This window comes from Chelonoidis abingdonii, chromosome 14 (assembly GCF_003597395.2).
Source record: "Chelonoidis abingdonii isolate Lonesome George chromosome 14, CheloAbing_2.0, whole genome shotgun sequence".
NCBI classification, from domain to species: Eukaryota; Metazoa; Chordata; order Testudines; family Testudinidae; genus Chelonoidis; species Chelonoidis abingdonii.
Window position 1 is genome coordinate 38,876,038 of NC_133782.1, and position 15,596 is coordinate 38,891,633.

The 15,596-nt window shown below is 46.0% G+C and overlaps 1 protein-coding gene across 1 annotated transcript; it reads right to left on the minus strand.

Annotated features, from left to right (window-relative positions):
* Positions 1-7,211: 7,211 nt before the first annotated feature.
* Positions 7,212-9,043, minus strand: LOC116830776 (olfactory receptor 4M1-like). Its single transcript, XM_032790420.2, has one exon. It carries the CDS (start codon positions 9,041-9,043, stop codon positions 8,096-8,098), a length of 948 nt encoding a protein of 315 aa, XP_032646311.2. The 3' UTR covers positions 7,212-8,095.
* Positions 9,044-15,596: the final 6,553 nt, after the last annotated feature.

A 15,596-nucleotide genomic window follows, 5' to 3' on the forward strand; every position in this document is an offset into this window, starting at 1 on the left:
TTAAGGCTTTATCTTGTATAGTTATAAATAGAATTATTGTGCCATTGTTTTTAGCTGTAAGTTTGTCCTATATTGTGAATTGTGTGTCATATGACTTCTTTTTATTATTTTTATTTTGTTGCGATAAGAATTAATTTAATAATTTGATGGTACCACATTACGTTAATATTATGATTGGGGTATAACCATCATAATATTATGAATACCATTTAAAAAATAAAAAAGACCTCAATTATAAATATATATACATATATTTCTGCCTCAACAAATAATGCCATTGCAAACAAAAAAGAATGTTCTTTTATTAATCACAGGGTTTTTTTATTCAAAGAAGAACATGTAAGGGGAAACTTCAACATTGAGGTCAAGGTAATATGAACAAAGCATCAATTTCTTGATTTGGTTTTGTAAACTTGTTTGCACCTTATGAAGTGTAAAATATATAGTTATGAGAATGTCATAGCAAAAATATTTAAAAACAACAGTTTATGCATAAAGATAATCAAATGATTACAACAGGTTTCCTTCATTGTCTCCCAAACACAACAAAGCATTTTGAAAATATAATATCCTCAAAGTGTTTGCATAGAGTAGCATTTAAAATTTATTTTTGTTCATTTTTTATTCTCTTCTGTGTTATGTAAAAGGGAAGCAGTGGTTCCTGAAGTTTGTGTTTCTAAACAGTTAACAACAGTGAAATTGGTATCACAAGCCAATTAACTCTAAAAAGCTTGGGTAAAAATTCAGTTGCTAACACTTGCTAAAACAGAGTGCTCAGCAGCGGACAGCAACACTCCTTCTAAAAGACTCTGGACAACAATACACCTACAAGATTTTGAGCATCTATTTTAGCAGCTAAGCACTGTATTTAGCATAAAATAATAGTAATGCACCTCAAGTGAAAATGAATGTCTAGACAACGATTGCAAAAAATATATTTTGTGTTATAAAAGGCTTCGTCCCCACTACGCTGTAAACAAACTAAGTTAATCTGTGTATTAAATTTTGGTTACAGAAAACAAGAGAAATGTAAAATAAATACCCCCCCACATCCTTTATTATGTTAGTGATCCTGTAGAGTCTGCAGGATACTAGGACCGTGCTTTGCTGACACTAAACCTGGCCGGGTTCCTTCACTACTAAACTGGTCTGTGGTTATTGAGCAGTTCAACTGGATTCTGCTGGATGGGCGACCTGGCGACAGCCCGCACAGCACACGGAGAGACCAAACATGCAGCCAACATATGATGACAATGTTGACAGCTGGGCGTTCATTCATTTCTTCCATGAGTTCATGGGTACTTCCATGCATTCATTCTTTTAATCACAGATTCATTCTTTCATTTATTAATTAAATCCTTCCTTCCCTTTAATTTATACCTCCCCCTGTTCGTGTGTTTAATAACTAATTTTCTTTCTTTCTTTCTTTCTTAGTTTAACCCCTCAATGAGCAGAAGTTCAGCACACACATACAGCCAGGCATCATGCTAGCCTTGCTAGCTTCTGCTTTAGCCATATATTAATAAATGCCCTCACATGTTTATCCCTCTGTTGGCTCATTCATTCCCCAGTTATTCATTCCCTCCATTGACTGAATTGATACAAACAGAGGGTGGCTGTGCAATGGGAACAGTGACACTAGAAACACCGTGATATCTGCCGTTGCTTACACTGTGAAATCTGGACTTGGCAGCATACACATCTGTTAGCAACTGGGATAGCACGAGGGGATTCGGGTTGGGATTGAGAGGCACGAGGAGAGCTGTGGTGGTAATGGGGAGCCCAGGATTGTGGTACCAGGGGCTGAGAGTCAGGATAGAGGGGCACTATCAGAACTGTTTGAAGTCATAACTGGGCTGGGGTAGCAGGGGGCTGTGGGTCAGGAGTTAAGGGCACCGTCAGAGCTGAGTGGGAAGCTGAGGGCTGGGCTGGCAGGGGCTGCAGGTCCGGAGTGAGGGGCACCATCAGAGTTGAGATGGGGAGCCCAGGACTGTTAGAGCAGAGGCTGTGGGTTAGGATTGAGGGGCACTGGCAGAGCCGATGTGGGAGGTTTAGCTTAGAAGGAGGGTTCTGTCAAGCCTGACAGGCAGCCAGAACTGGAGAGGGAGGGCTGGTGGGGATGGAATGAGAGAGGAGGACAAGCCGATACTCACCCTGCACTGCCTCCCACGGCCAGGTCCCGTCTCCATCCCAGCCTGCCTCACGGCCCTTCTCCCTTCGCACAACCCCCTTCTATATCCCCTCTGGGGCCCCCATGGGAGCTCTAGTTGCTGGGCAAGGTGTGTGGGGGGAAGCATGTGTAGCTCAGCACCTAGGGACCTCGTTAGCTGGGACTGGAACGACGTTATCACTCTGCAGAACTGTTCCTCTCACGGTCCCCATGTTCGCTCAGGTGAGAACCGAGTCACTGTGACTGGGGTGCCGGGGGGCTCAATTGGGGCAAACTGCAAAGAATAGGGCATACAATCCCCCAAATCAGTGGTTATTCTAATACTTAGATTCACCAAGTCAGAAACAAATCAGCTTCTACAATAGCTCACTGGTTACCCAGAAGCCAGAAATAAGTTCTCTTAAAGCAGCCCAGCCTTGGGTTCCCACCCAGACAGCCAAGTCAAATATGATGAAGATTACTGAAAATCTTGTTCATTTTATAAAAAGTTCTACCAATCCCAAAGGATCAGACACAGTACCCACCAAGTTAATGACTATCTTACCCAAATACACACTTACAGACAATTCTTATTAACTAAACTAAACTTTATTAAAAAAGAAGAGAGAGAGAATATTGGTTAAAAGATCGTTATACATACAGACATGAGTAGAGTCCTTTGGTCAGTTTCATCATAGAGATGGTGAGCTTTGGAGTTACCAAGAGTCCTTTCAGAATTAGTTCATAGGTTACAGTTCAATGTCCAATATCAAGGTGATCCAGATGGGACTGGAGACCTCTATTTTTTGTCTCAAACTTCCCCTGATGAAGCTTAAGCAGATCCCAGATGCAAAGATCATGGCCCAAGAGTCCTTTTTATATTTCTCTGGCAGGCTATTATGCAGGCCTTGGATGCACAATAGTGGCTTTAAAGTAACCCCTAATTCCTAAGCATCACTGGCTTCACATAAGGAAATTATCCCTCTGTGATGTTATGAATCACAAGGGAATACCCTGCACTCCCATGTTCATCCTTATAATATGATTGTGTGGTATGCAGTGCCAGGACCAGCACCAGGGTTTCTCATGCCCTAGGCGCATGGCCATTTCTCTGCCCCCCGCGCTGATCCTGCGGCTCCGGTGGAGCTGCTGCAGGTATTCCTGCGGAGGGTCCGTAGGTCCGTGGCTGCGGTGGAGCTGCTGCAGGCATGCCTGCGGGAGGTCCACCGGAGTTGCGAGAGCAGCCGACCGTCGGAGGGCATGACTGCGGCAGCTCCACCAGAGCTGCGGACCAACGGACCCTCCACAGGCATGCCTGTGGCAGGTCAACCGGAGCCACCTGCCCCCCCCCCCAGAAAAAAAACAACCCCCAAATAATCCTGGAAACCTAGGAGATTGCCTAGGCTGCCTAAATAGTAGTGCTGGCCCTGTGCAGTGCAAAGTTTGTCATGTCAGGTCCCTTCAGAAGGCGCATGATGCACTGAACATTGTTGTTAAAGTAATGTTACAGTAATCATTGTTATAGTAATGTTATAGGTTGTAATTTCATGTATGTAGTTATGAAGCTGAAAATGTGTCCTCATGGCTTAAAATAAGCCCAGACACAAACTCTCCAAGAGCAGAGTTCATACTTCATCAGGGCATGTATGGGACAAACCCAGGCCAGCCTCACAGGAACAAAGGACGCTGGCCTAGGCAGCAACAAAAGAATCTGTTGGACTCTTGAGTGAGTCACTCCCCTTCCTTTGGTCAGTTTGGACTGAGATGAGGTAATGCCCCCCTGATTCTGATGGGCAAGTGGGAGGGCAAAGCCAAGAGGGAAGAAATAACATGATAAAAGGGAGAGATGTTTGCCACGCTCTTCCTCTCTGTCTTACAGCCCCATCTACAGACATCACCACCAAGTGCTGATCAAAGGGGAGAGCCTAGCTGAAGCCAGTGGTGACAAGCATCAAAGTTTGTAAAAAAATTAAAAGTATTAAGATCAGCTGACAATATGTTTTGCTTTTATTTCATTTGACCAAATCTGACTTCTTGTGCTTTGACAGATAATCACTTAACATTTATCTTTGTAGTTAATAAATTTGTTTGTCCTACCTGAAGCAGCACATTTGGTTTGAAGCATGACACAGACTCCCCTTGGGATAACAAGCCTGATACATATCAATTTCTTTGATGAACTCATATAAACTTGACGTGTCCAGTGGGCATAACTGGATGCTGCAAGATGGAGGTTCCTAGGGTTGTGTCTGGGACTGGAGATATTGGCTAGTGTCATTTGGTCACACAATCCAAGGAGCAGCTTACATGCCAGGGGCTGTGTGTGAACAGCCCAGGAGTGGGAGTTCTCACAGCAGAGCAGGGTAAGGCTGGCTCCCAGAGTCAAGGATTGAGGTGACCTAGCAGATCAGCGCTCCAGAAAACAGCAGAGAGGAACATCACACCATCTTCAGTCATTTGCAGGTTAACTACATACTTCAAAGAGAAATATGAACAATGATATTACTACATTCACAGTTCATCTAAATGTTAACAGAGCACAGTGATAGGAACCACTTGGTTACATTGTCAACCACTAAGACGATATAGGCAAACATATACAGCTACCATCACTATCTTCTTCCAATTCTTTAACAATAGAAGTTTACATTACAAAGCTTTAGTTTATCTAACATGGAATGGACCTAATTACCATTTACATATTTAATCTCTCTCTAAAGGCTGAATCTGGGTCAATTAGCCTTCTAGTTGTGTGTCCCTTTCTGCCCCGTGTCACAGTCCTGATGTCCCCGGATGGGGAAACTGAGGCACAGAGCAAGTGAGGAAAGTAACAGCATCCCAGGAATGGAACCCAGGAGTCCTGATTCCCCCACAGAGAGACCACCACTCCCCATTATAACCATTAACTAGGGCTTTCAGCTAAGTACAAGTCATTTCCCCAAATCAAACTAAAGATGGAATTTGAACGGGGAGGGGGGGTGATATTTCCAACTTCCTACGGGAGCGCTCAACTCATGGGACTCTAAGCTATAATGACAGACACACTTAGACAGAGCAGGGCTCACTTTGCCAGTAAGGGCAGCAGGGACACCCTCCCCCTTCATTCAGCCACAACACCCCCCACCACAGAATACGACCAGAGACTGGTTGCAGAGACGAATGAGTCACAGCAATGCCTATCTGGAGGGTTCCACCCTGGCCAAGATGTGAGTTCCAGTTCCATAGCCACATCAGGACCAAGATGCTTCCACACACACCCACCGGCAGACATTTCAGTACCTTAGGAATGTTGCTGGTTGTTACACGTAGCTGCCTAAGGGGGTTAGGTGCCTCCCAGGTTTGGTGGCAGCTGAGTGGGGGAGGGAGGTGCAGTTGTCAGGATCTCCTGTAGCCTAAATGTGAGATGTAGGCTCCTAAGGTGGCGGCTGGGTGCAGGATCTAGACACTAGTGCCCTCAGGAGACACCACAACCCACAAGTTGGAGATGTTTGGGGTGATATCCCCAGGGGTAGCGAGGCCCTATTTCCTTGCAGATGGGCTTGACAAACTCAGCCGAAAAATCTCTAACAAAGGAGCTTCTACTAGCTGTTCAGGAGACCCCACAATGTCCTGGCCACTCCCAAACCCCCTGGTCAGGGCTATCCAGCCATGATCTTGAAGGAGAAATGCCCAGTATGGAGGAGGAGGACTGAAGATAGGTGGGATGCTCAGCATAGCGGAGATATTGGGAGGTGCAGAAGACCCCCCAAGGCTGTTCCAGCAGGAATCAGGCATTCAAATTCCTTAGGAGGCTTCATAAACCCACCCTTGGGATCTCATTGCAAAAGCCTACAGCTCTGAGCAGTTAAGGAGAAGATCCCTGTCAGAAGGGAGCTACTAGCCCCTGTCTATCATCTTTGGTTGTCCTGGTCCTTGCAGGTGGGAATTGGAAAGTCCAGACCTCCACTCAGGTTATTGATCCATACGGGAACAGCTTCAACAGGAGACATTCCCACACCAGCTTATCCAATAGCCCAGTGCTGTAGCTGTGCTGCTATAAAGCAAGAGACTTAGCTTCCTATTCCTTCTTCACACCATGGAGAAGGGGGACTTGAGCCTGGGGCTTTCACATTTCTTTTTGGGTAGAATGACATATTTCCACTTACCTTCCCCCTCCACATGGGTCCCCCACAAAATGTCCAATTCACTTAGTATTTTATGGAATTTTTAAATTTGGTTTGAGTTGTCCCAATTTCAACCCTGGCTCTGCTTTCTCCAAACAGCCAGCAAAATGCAAAATCAGTGATTCACCCAGTTCAGTAGCCACCAGAAATACTGCTGTGATTCACCCTCCTTGCGTACATAGTTCCCACAAAAAACAACCCAGTATTGATTTAAGTATGGTAAACACTTGGCACAATGGAGCCCTGATCTCAGTCAGGGGCTACGCAGCACCTGGCACAATGGGGCCCTGATCTTAGTTGGAGTCTGTGCAGCAGCTGGCATAACAGGGGCTCTGATCTTTGGGTGCTTCTTTAAGTGGTACTCTAACAGATATAAAGATTTCAATGGAACTTGGGCAGTTGACTCCAGCTGAGTATCTGGTCCTGTATCTCTCCCAATGGTTTGCAATTTTTTTCATTTGTGAAACTCTGAATTATTTTGAATGGAGGTGCAGACCCCTTTGGAAATCTTAGACAAAGTCTGCAGACCTCCAGGGGTCCACAGACTACAGATTGAAAACTACTGATCTATCATATCTGGGGTGGTACAGTGAAAATCATGTAAAGGAGATGGATGGGCCAATTGCATTACAGTTACTGGGAACTGGGCAGGCAAATTCCTTGGTGATTTTGAAAATCTGACTCATGGCGGCAGAGTCAAGGCTGTTAGTGCAACATTTTCCTGAATTGTGTGTCTTTAGTTTTGCTGTCTTCATGTTCTCCTAAGGTACAGTTGTGGGATGGAGTGTCCTATGCCATTGAGCAGGGAAATTGGAGAAGGAAAAATAGAAAAAGAAGCTACTTTGCTCTCTGGGACTTTGAAACCTTGTTGGAAATTGGCACACAGGACAGAGTAAAGGTTACATTTGAAGGGATTTTTTTATTTGCTTAAAAATAGTTCCATATTGACAGTTCTCTCTCAGTCCACCTCATGCTCTTAATGAAATTCTCACGCACTCATATTCACAATTCTGTAATTATTCACAAGATACTCCAGAGATAATCTAGATTTATCACATATAGAATAAATAATCAGTACACGGTTCCTCCATATATACTACAGAGCTATTCCATGGATATGACAAAATTACTACATTGTTATTACTCTGTAGATACTACAGATTTACTACAAAGTTACTAAGTATATAATACTGATTTGCTACACAGTTCTAAAACAGATTTTATAAATTTATTACAAAGAATTTATACAGTCAGTTCACATTTTTTGCTGAGGTAGTACTTATGTACTATAGAATTACTCCACAGATACTAAAGAATTACACAGTATATCATACAGGGTTAGCATATAGTTATTCCATAGACATTACAAAGTTGCTCCACACATAATACAGAGTTCCTTCATAGACCCCACAGAGCCATTAAAATGTTACTCCACTGATATTACAGGTTCAATCCATATATATGAAAGAATAAATCCTGAGGTCCTACTGTATTTCTATATAGATACTACTATATTACAGTTACCCAACCAATACTGTATGTTTTCTTCTTATTTACTACAGAATCACTCCATGGCTTTTACAGAGTTACTAAAAAGTTACCCGATAGATACCGCTTTATTCCAGTGTTACTCTAGTGTAATTCAATGCAGATTCTGGCCTGTCACATTGATAAACATATAGATTTATCAGTTAAGAGCCCAGAGGGGACTGTCGAGATAATCTAATCTGACACATACTAGAGAAGTTCCCTGAAATAATTCCAAACCCTGCACTTCTGTATTTTAACTTCCTTCTATTGCCCTCTCCAGAGCCCGTCTACTCAGCAGCCTCTTCATTGCACTGATGATCTCCTTGTTCCTGAGTGTATAGATCATGGGGTTCATGAGTGGGAAGACAACAGTGTGGAACACGGCCACCACTTTGTCCAGGGGAAAGTTTTGGAAGGGCCGGCAGTAGATATAGATGGCTGGGCCAAACATGATGAAGACGATGATGATGTGGGTGACGCAGGTGGAGGCCGCTTTACTCATCCCCTTTGAGGGGTTGCCCATCTGCAGTCGGACCAGCAGAGCCCCATAGGAGATGAGCAAGAGAAGGAAGCACATCAAGGTGACCAGGCCACTGTTGAAGAACATGAAGAACTCCAGCACATAGATATCAGTGCAGGCCAGCTTGATCACCTGGGTGATGTCACAGAAGAAATTATCTAGCTCATTGGGGCCGCAGAATGGCAGCCGGATAATCAGCACCACCTGGAGGATGGAGTGTGTGAAGCCTCCGGTCCAAGCAGCCCCAACCAGGGCACAGCAGATCTCTCTGCTCATGATGCTAGCATAGCGCAGGGGATGGCAGATGGCTACATATCTATCAAAGGCCATGGCTATGAGCAGGAAAATTTCCGCCCCTCCCAGGAAGTGGATAAAGAAGAGTTGGGCCATGCAGCCCCCATAGGAGATGGTTTTGTGGTGGGAAAAGAAGTCAGCCAGCATCTTTGGGGGAGTGACGGAGCAGTAGCAGATGTCCATAAAGGCCAGGTTGGCCAGGAAGAAATACATGGGGGAGCCCAGGTGAGGGTCACTCTGGATGGTGAGGATGATGAGGATGTTTGCTGGGAGGATCATGGAGTAGAAGACGAGGAACAAGATGAAGAGGAAGAGCTGGATCTCCTGGGTTTGGGATAGCCCCAGCAGCACAAACTCCGTCACCCCTGTGCCATTCTCATGCTCCATCCCTGTAACAAACCAGCGTGGTATATTGTCATTGCTACAATTGTTGACTCGAGCAATTAGTCAAACAGTCAGTGTTTAGTGATAATTTCTGGTTGGGAGTGGAATTTGTTGATGGAGTCAGGAATTGCTTTGATGAAATCTTGCATATTTACAGAAAACATACAAATACTGTTTCCCTGAGCACAGAAGGAACCAAACAACAGGAGAGAGTGTCTTTGATCACCACTCAAATCCTCTTTCATCTACGCTAAATGTGGGGCAGCAATTTTGTCCCACCCATTGATACCTACAATCCAATACCAGAAGTGACCTTGCCATACATGGACATCCTGTCCTAGGTTTGGAAGTTTGAGATTTTTATTGTCCAATGTCTGTTGATGTTGGTTTCATTAAGCACACACACAAGCCAATGAAAAAAGATTTCCCTCAATAATAATGAAAATTTACAAAAGCAAAGGAAGAAAAATGCTGTTAAAGAATGTATTTCAATTTGACTTAAGGACATTTACTTTGCATATTTTGACATGTGATGTTGACAATTTGTATTTTAATGGTTGTAAAGATTTAACGTTTTGAATTTCAACATCTGCTGTCATGAAATAATTATTATCACCGCAGTTTGATTCATCTCCAATTTCCTATGTGAAAATGTATATTGCTAAACATCAAAAAATGACTTCAAAATAAACATCACTATTATCTGTGTAGATTATAACAAAATAAAAATGGAATTCTGCTGAGTCTATATCTGACACAGGCCATAGGAGTTCCCGAGATATGTTCTGGTTTGAATTAGAGCAGATCTTTGAAAAAAACAATCCCTCTTGATTTAAAAATTGTCCCTGATGGAGAATCCCCCACATACCAACAAGATTCAACCCAACTGACAACATAATTATAATTTATTAATTGAACTAGGGGTAAGCATTTCAGTGAGTACCACAAAACATTTTGGCAAACAAACAAGCACTATCGGAATCAATAGATTGATGGCTAACGGACAGATCTTAATAAGTAGTCATCAATGGTGATTCCTCTTCTGGTGGGGTGTTTCTAGTGGAGTTCTGCAGGGATCGGATCTTGATCTGCAGCTATTCAACCTCTTTACTGGCAATAGGGAAGTGAATATAAAATCAAAGGCAGGTGACACCACTACTGGGAGAGTGGAAAATAATGCTGAGGCTGGGGAAGTCACACGGACTGAGCCAGATCGCTTGCTGATCCGGCCCCATTCAAAAAATAGTGTTGCAGTACAGCCAAATTGAAAGCTATACATCATGCCTACAGAACAGGGGACTGTGTCCTGGCAATTAGTGACAGAGAAGGATCGGCAGCTCAGCATGGACGAGCAATTCACCTTCATGTATTAAGAGGGCTGTGGTGAGCAGGAACCCAGCACTGTGCTGGGCACTGGTGAGAGTGATACTGGAATCCTACGCCCAGCTCTGGGGTACACGTTTTTGAAAAGATGCTGGCAAATTGGAAGGGTGGGGGCATAGAGAGCCACAAAAATGATCTGAGGGCTGGAGAAAATGTCTGGCAGAGAGAGATTTAAAAGGCTCAGTCCTTTTAGTGTCTGAAAAAGAACATTGAGAGATGATTTGCTCATGCTGTATAAGGACCTTCCCAGGGAGAAAAGACCAGCCATTAAAGGGCTCTTTAGTCTAGGAGAGAAAGGCAGAACAAGAACTAATGGCTGGAGGTTAGTGGTGGATTGTCCATCTTTTGGTCTCTTCAGATTCAGACCTTTCTGGAAGATGCTTTAGTCAAACACAAGTGATGGGGTTCAATACAGGGGCCTGGATTAAATTAGTGTAATGACCCAGTCATTCCCAGTCTCTGTTTAAACCCAAGTTAATTGTATCTAATTTGCATATTAATTCGAGTTCAGCAGTCTCTCTTTGGAGCCTGTTTTTGAAGTTTTTTTGTTGCAAAATTGCCACCTTCAAGTCTGTCACTTGAGTGGTTAGAGAGGTTGAAGTTTTCTCCCACTGGTTTTTGAATGTTATGATTCCTGATGTCAGATTTGTGTCCATTTATTCTTTTGCGTAGAGACTGTCCGGTTTGGCCAATGTATAGGGCAGAGAGGCATTGCTGGCACATGATAGCGTATATGGTTGGGTCATTACACTAATTGAATCTATTTCCCTATGTTAAGTTCTCCTTACATCTTCTATGGGTCACCTCATTTATCACTTCAAAGGCTTTTTTTCTCCTGTTGATGATAGCTCATCTCAATTGATTGGACTCTTCCAGTTGGTACGCATACTTCCACCTTTTCTTGTTCTCTGTATGTATAAATATCTCCTGTCTGCATGTTCCATTCTATGCATCAAAAGAAGTGAGCTGTAATCCACAAAAGCTCATGCTGAAATTAATTTGCTAGTCTGTAAGGTGCCACAAGGACTCCTGTTCTTTTTGCGGATACAGACTAACATGGCTGCTACTCTGAAACCTATTTTTATGTAGCTGTTCATTTATTTGTTCCTTCTCCATTTTTCTCTACATTCGTTCATTTATTTACCTGTCCCTTTATTTCTGTTATTTTCTGATTTATTCCTGATGGCCATCATGTCTGGCTTCCATCACCTCGGTAGCAGAAATGGAGCCTGAGACATAAGTCCTTTTATCAGAAGCCCAGTCTGATGCTCGAGGCCTGAATTAAAGTAATGGTCAAGCCTTGCTGACATAAAGCAAAGTTAGCAAAAGTCAGGCTGTGAGTAGACGTCAGGCTCTGCCTGTGTGCACTCTCAGAACTTGGCAAGCACAGGGCTGCTATTGCAGAAACACACATTCCAAAGCAGTACTAGGCACAGGACACTGACACAAACATACTCCAGCAGTGTGGTACCAGAACATCCCGATACCAAGTATGGTACAAACACACCCTCCCAAAGATAATGAGAACACATTGACCCCTGCTAAGGTAAGGTCAGGATGACAGGGTGATGGATGGAGATGTTTTGATTGAACCAAAATATACCCGGTAGAGGTAATAGCTAATAACGTCAGAGGGTTGTAATTGATGTTACTTGTTTGTATTGATGTATAAAATGGAGTCTCAGAGGGCGTGTGTGGCTGGCCTAGGGGGCAGTGGAAAGTCCTGCCAGCGAGTGAGCTGCTCCACTGTGATGGGCATACATGTGTTAGTGGTCCTGTAGAGTCTATGGGATACTAGGATCTGCTTCATGTACAATAAACATGGTCAGGTGCCTTTGCTACTAAATGGGTCCGTGGTTATCGGGCAGTTTGACCGGAGACTGCTGTAAGGCCAGAGCCAGTGCAGCATGCAGAGAGAACAGACACACGCACCCAGCATCTGACAACAGCATCGACAGCTAGACATTCATTCATTTCTTCTTCCATTCGTTCATGGATCCCACCATGTATTCATTCTTTTAATCACAGATTCATTGTTTTGTTTCTTAATTAAAACCTTCCTTCCCTTTAATTTATACCTTCCCCTGTTGATGTGTTTAATTTCTTTCTTTCTTTCTTTCTTTCTTTCTTTCTTCAGTTATTTATTTATTCCTTCCCTTCTTTGTTAGTTTAACCCCTCAGTGAGGAGATGTTCAGCACACACATACAGCCAGGCATCACGCTAGCCTTGCTAGCTTCTGCTTTAGTCATGTATTAATAAATGCCCTCACATATTCATCCCTCCATTGGCTCATTCATTCCCCAGTTATTCATTCCCTGCATTGACTGAGCTGATACAAACACATGGTGGATGTGCAATGGGAACAGCAACCCTAAAAGCACTCTGACATCCCCGGTCACACACGCTATGAAATCTGAACTCTGTCCTCCTGAAGCAGGATACAAGGGGGGGCTTTGGATTTGGATTGAGAGGCACTGACAGACCTGGGGTTGGGCAGAGCTGGGCTAGCAGGGAGCTGTGGGTTAGGACTGAAGGAAACAAGCAGAGCTGGGGTTGGGAGAAGCCCAGGACTAGCATAGCAAGGGGCTGTGGATTAGGATTTAGAGGCATTGACAGAGCTGTTGGGAGTGGTTGCAGAGTTAGGATAGTAGGGGGCTGTGGGTTGAGAATGAGGTGTACCAGCAGAGCAGTAGAGTGGCGAGGAAAAGCGCAGGTCTTGGCTATCAGGGGCTGTGGGTGGGGACTGAGGGGCAGCGACAGAGCTGGTGGGGAGCCCAGGACTGATAACAGGGGCTGCGAGTTGGCTTGAGGAGTGCTGGCAGAGCCGATGCAGGAGCTTCAGCATAGGAGCGCGGTGCTGTCGGGTCTGAGGGGCAGCTAGAACTGGAGATTGAGGGCTGGTAGGGACAGAACAAGAGGGCAGGACAGGCTGACACTCACCTTGTGCTGCTTCCCATGCCAGATTCCATCTCTGTCCCCGCCTGACTCATGGCCCAATCCCCTCATATAACCTCCTGCTGTATTGCCTCTGGGGCCCCCACGGGAGCTGTGGGAAATGAGCAATGAGGGGAGGGAGAAGCCTGTGTAGCTCAGCACCTAGGGGCCTCATTAGCTAGGACTGGAACTAAGTTGCCACTCTGCAGAGCTGGGTCAGGTGGGGACTGAGGAAACTGAGGCACAGAGCAAGGGAGGGAAGTCACCGTGCCCCAGAATGGAACCCAGGCATCCCGAATCCCCCGCAGAGAGGTCCCCGTGCCTCATTATAACTGTCAACCAAAGCACTCAGCTAAGTTGAAGTCATTGACCGAAATCAAGCAGAGGCGGGATTTGAACTGGGGGGTTTCCCACTTCCCAGGAGAACTCTGTGGCTCTTAGGCATAAGGACAGACACACACAGACAGAGCGGGGTACACACCACTAGCAGGGGGCAGCAGGGACACCCTCCCTGCAGCCAGCCACAAAAATCTCTGCTTCCCCCCAGCCCCCTGAGCACATTCAGGGACAGGCTGCAGAGACAATATAGCCAGAGCAATGCCTAGGTGGAGGGTCATGCCATGGCCAGGACATGAGCTACTGTTCTGTAGCCACATCAGTACCAAGATGCTTCCACACACGCCCACCGGTGACATTTCAGCGCCTTGGGGATGCAGCTGGCTGTTACACATAGCTGTCTAGAGTGTTTAGGTGCCTCCCAGGCTAGGTGGCAGCTAATTGTGGGGTTGTCAGGATCTCACAAGGCCTAAATATGAGGTGTGGGCTCCTGAGGTGGTGGCTGGGTGCGAGATCTAGCTGCCTGTACACTCAGGAGACACCACAGCCCACACGTTGGGGAGGATGTTTGAGGTGAGATCCTCATGGGAACGGAGGCTCCGTCTTTCCATACGCTGACTTGTCAAAACTCAGCTGAAAAATCCTACACAAGTTTAAACCAGCTTGACAGGAGACCGGCAGTGGCCCAGCCCCCCACAAACTCGCTGGTCAGAGTCATCCGAATGATACACGAGGACGACATCCAGCACTGAGGGAGAGGAGGTGCCTGAAGAAAAACAGGGTCTATTTGTAACATGGGGGTGTCCCCCGGCTCTTCCGGAGAAACGTGAATTGCTTTCACCTCAGAACAAGACCGAGTGGGCAGAAATCAACCAGGGCTGAGTGAGGTGAAGGAAAACACCCAGAGACACAAACACAGCTGAGCTTTGAGCGCTTGGCCATTCACTGAGAGAACAGAACCGGCGCTGACAGGATGACAGTGCCCTGGAGATGGGGCTGGGGGCCCAAGCCACATCCTGGGGGATGTGCTGTCTGGGACTGATCTTGAATTGTGATGAGTGGGACGGAACTATGTGGTCTCCTTTCTTGCAACAAATTCATTGTCCTGTCCCGAGTCCTGTTATACAGCCTAGCCACCCTACCGCACCCCTCATCCTCTGCAGGCACGCAGGGGTAGGGTGTAGAAGGAGGTGGCTAACTGTATAAGTGGCACTGAGGGGCAGCAGAGGTGGGTGGGGAAGGGGCATACTGTATAATGGCACTAGGGGCAGCAGAGGTGGGGGGGAAGGGGCGGCTGTACTGTATAAGGCACTAGGGGGACGCAGAGGGGCGAGAGGGGCGGCTACGTATAGTGGGCTAGGCAGGGGTGGGGTGGGAAGGCGCTGGGTGATAATGGGCATAGGGGCAGCAGAGGTGGGGGTGGGAAGGGCCTGACTGTATAATGGCACTAGGGGCAGCAGAGGGTGGGGGTGGGGAAGGGGCGGCTGTACTGTAAATGGCACTAGGGGCAGCAGAGGGTGGGGAAGGGCGGCTGTACTGATAATGGGCAATAGGGGCAGCAGAGGGTGGGGGGAAAGGGCGCTGTACTGTTAATGAAGCACTAGGGGCACAGAGTGGGGTGGGATGGAGTGGCTGTACTGTATAATGGGCACTAGGGGCAGCAGAGGGTGGAGGCGGGAAGAGGGCTGTGCTGGATAATGGGCACTAGGGGCAGCAGAGATGGGATGGGGAAGGGGCTGTACTGAATAATGGCACATGGGGCAGCAGAGGTGAGGTGGGGAAGGGGCTATACTTATAATGGCATAGGGGGCAGCAGAGGTGAGGCGGGGAAGAGGCGGCTGTGCTGCTGTATAATGGCACTAGGGGGCAGCAGGCAGTTGGGGTATGAAGAGCGGCTGTACT

Bases quoted from the DNA above. Each gene is read 5' to 3' on its own strand.
- LOC116830776 (XM_032790420.2), bottom strand. From the start codon at position 9,043: ATGGAGCATGAGAATGGCACAGGGGTGACGGAGTTTGTGCTGCTGGGG.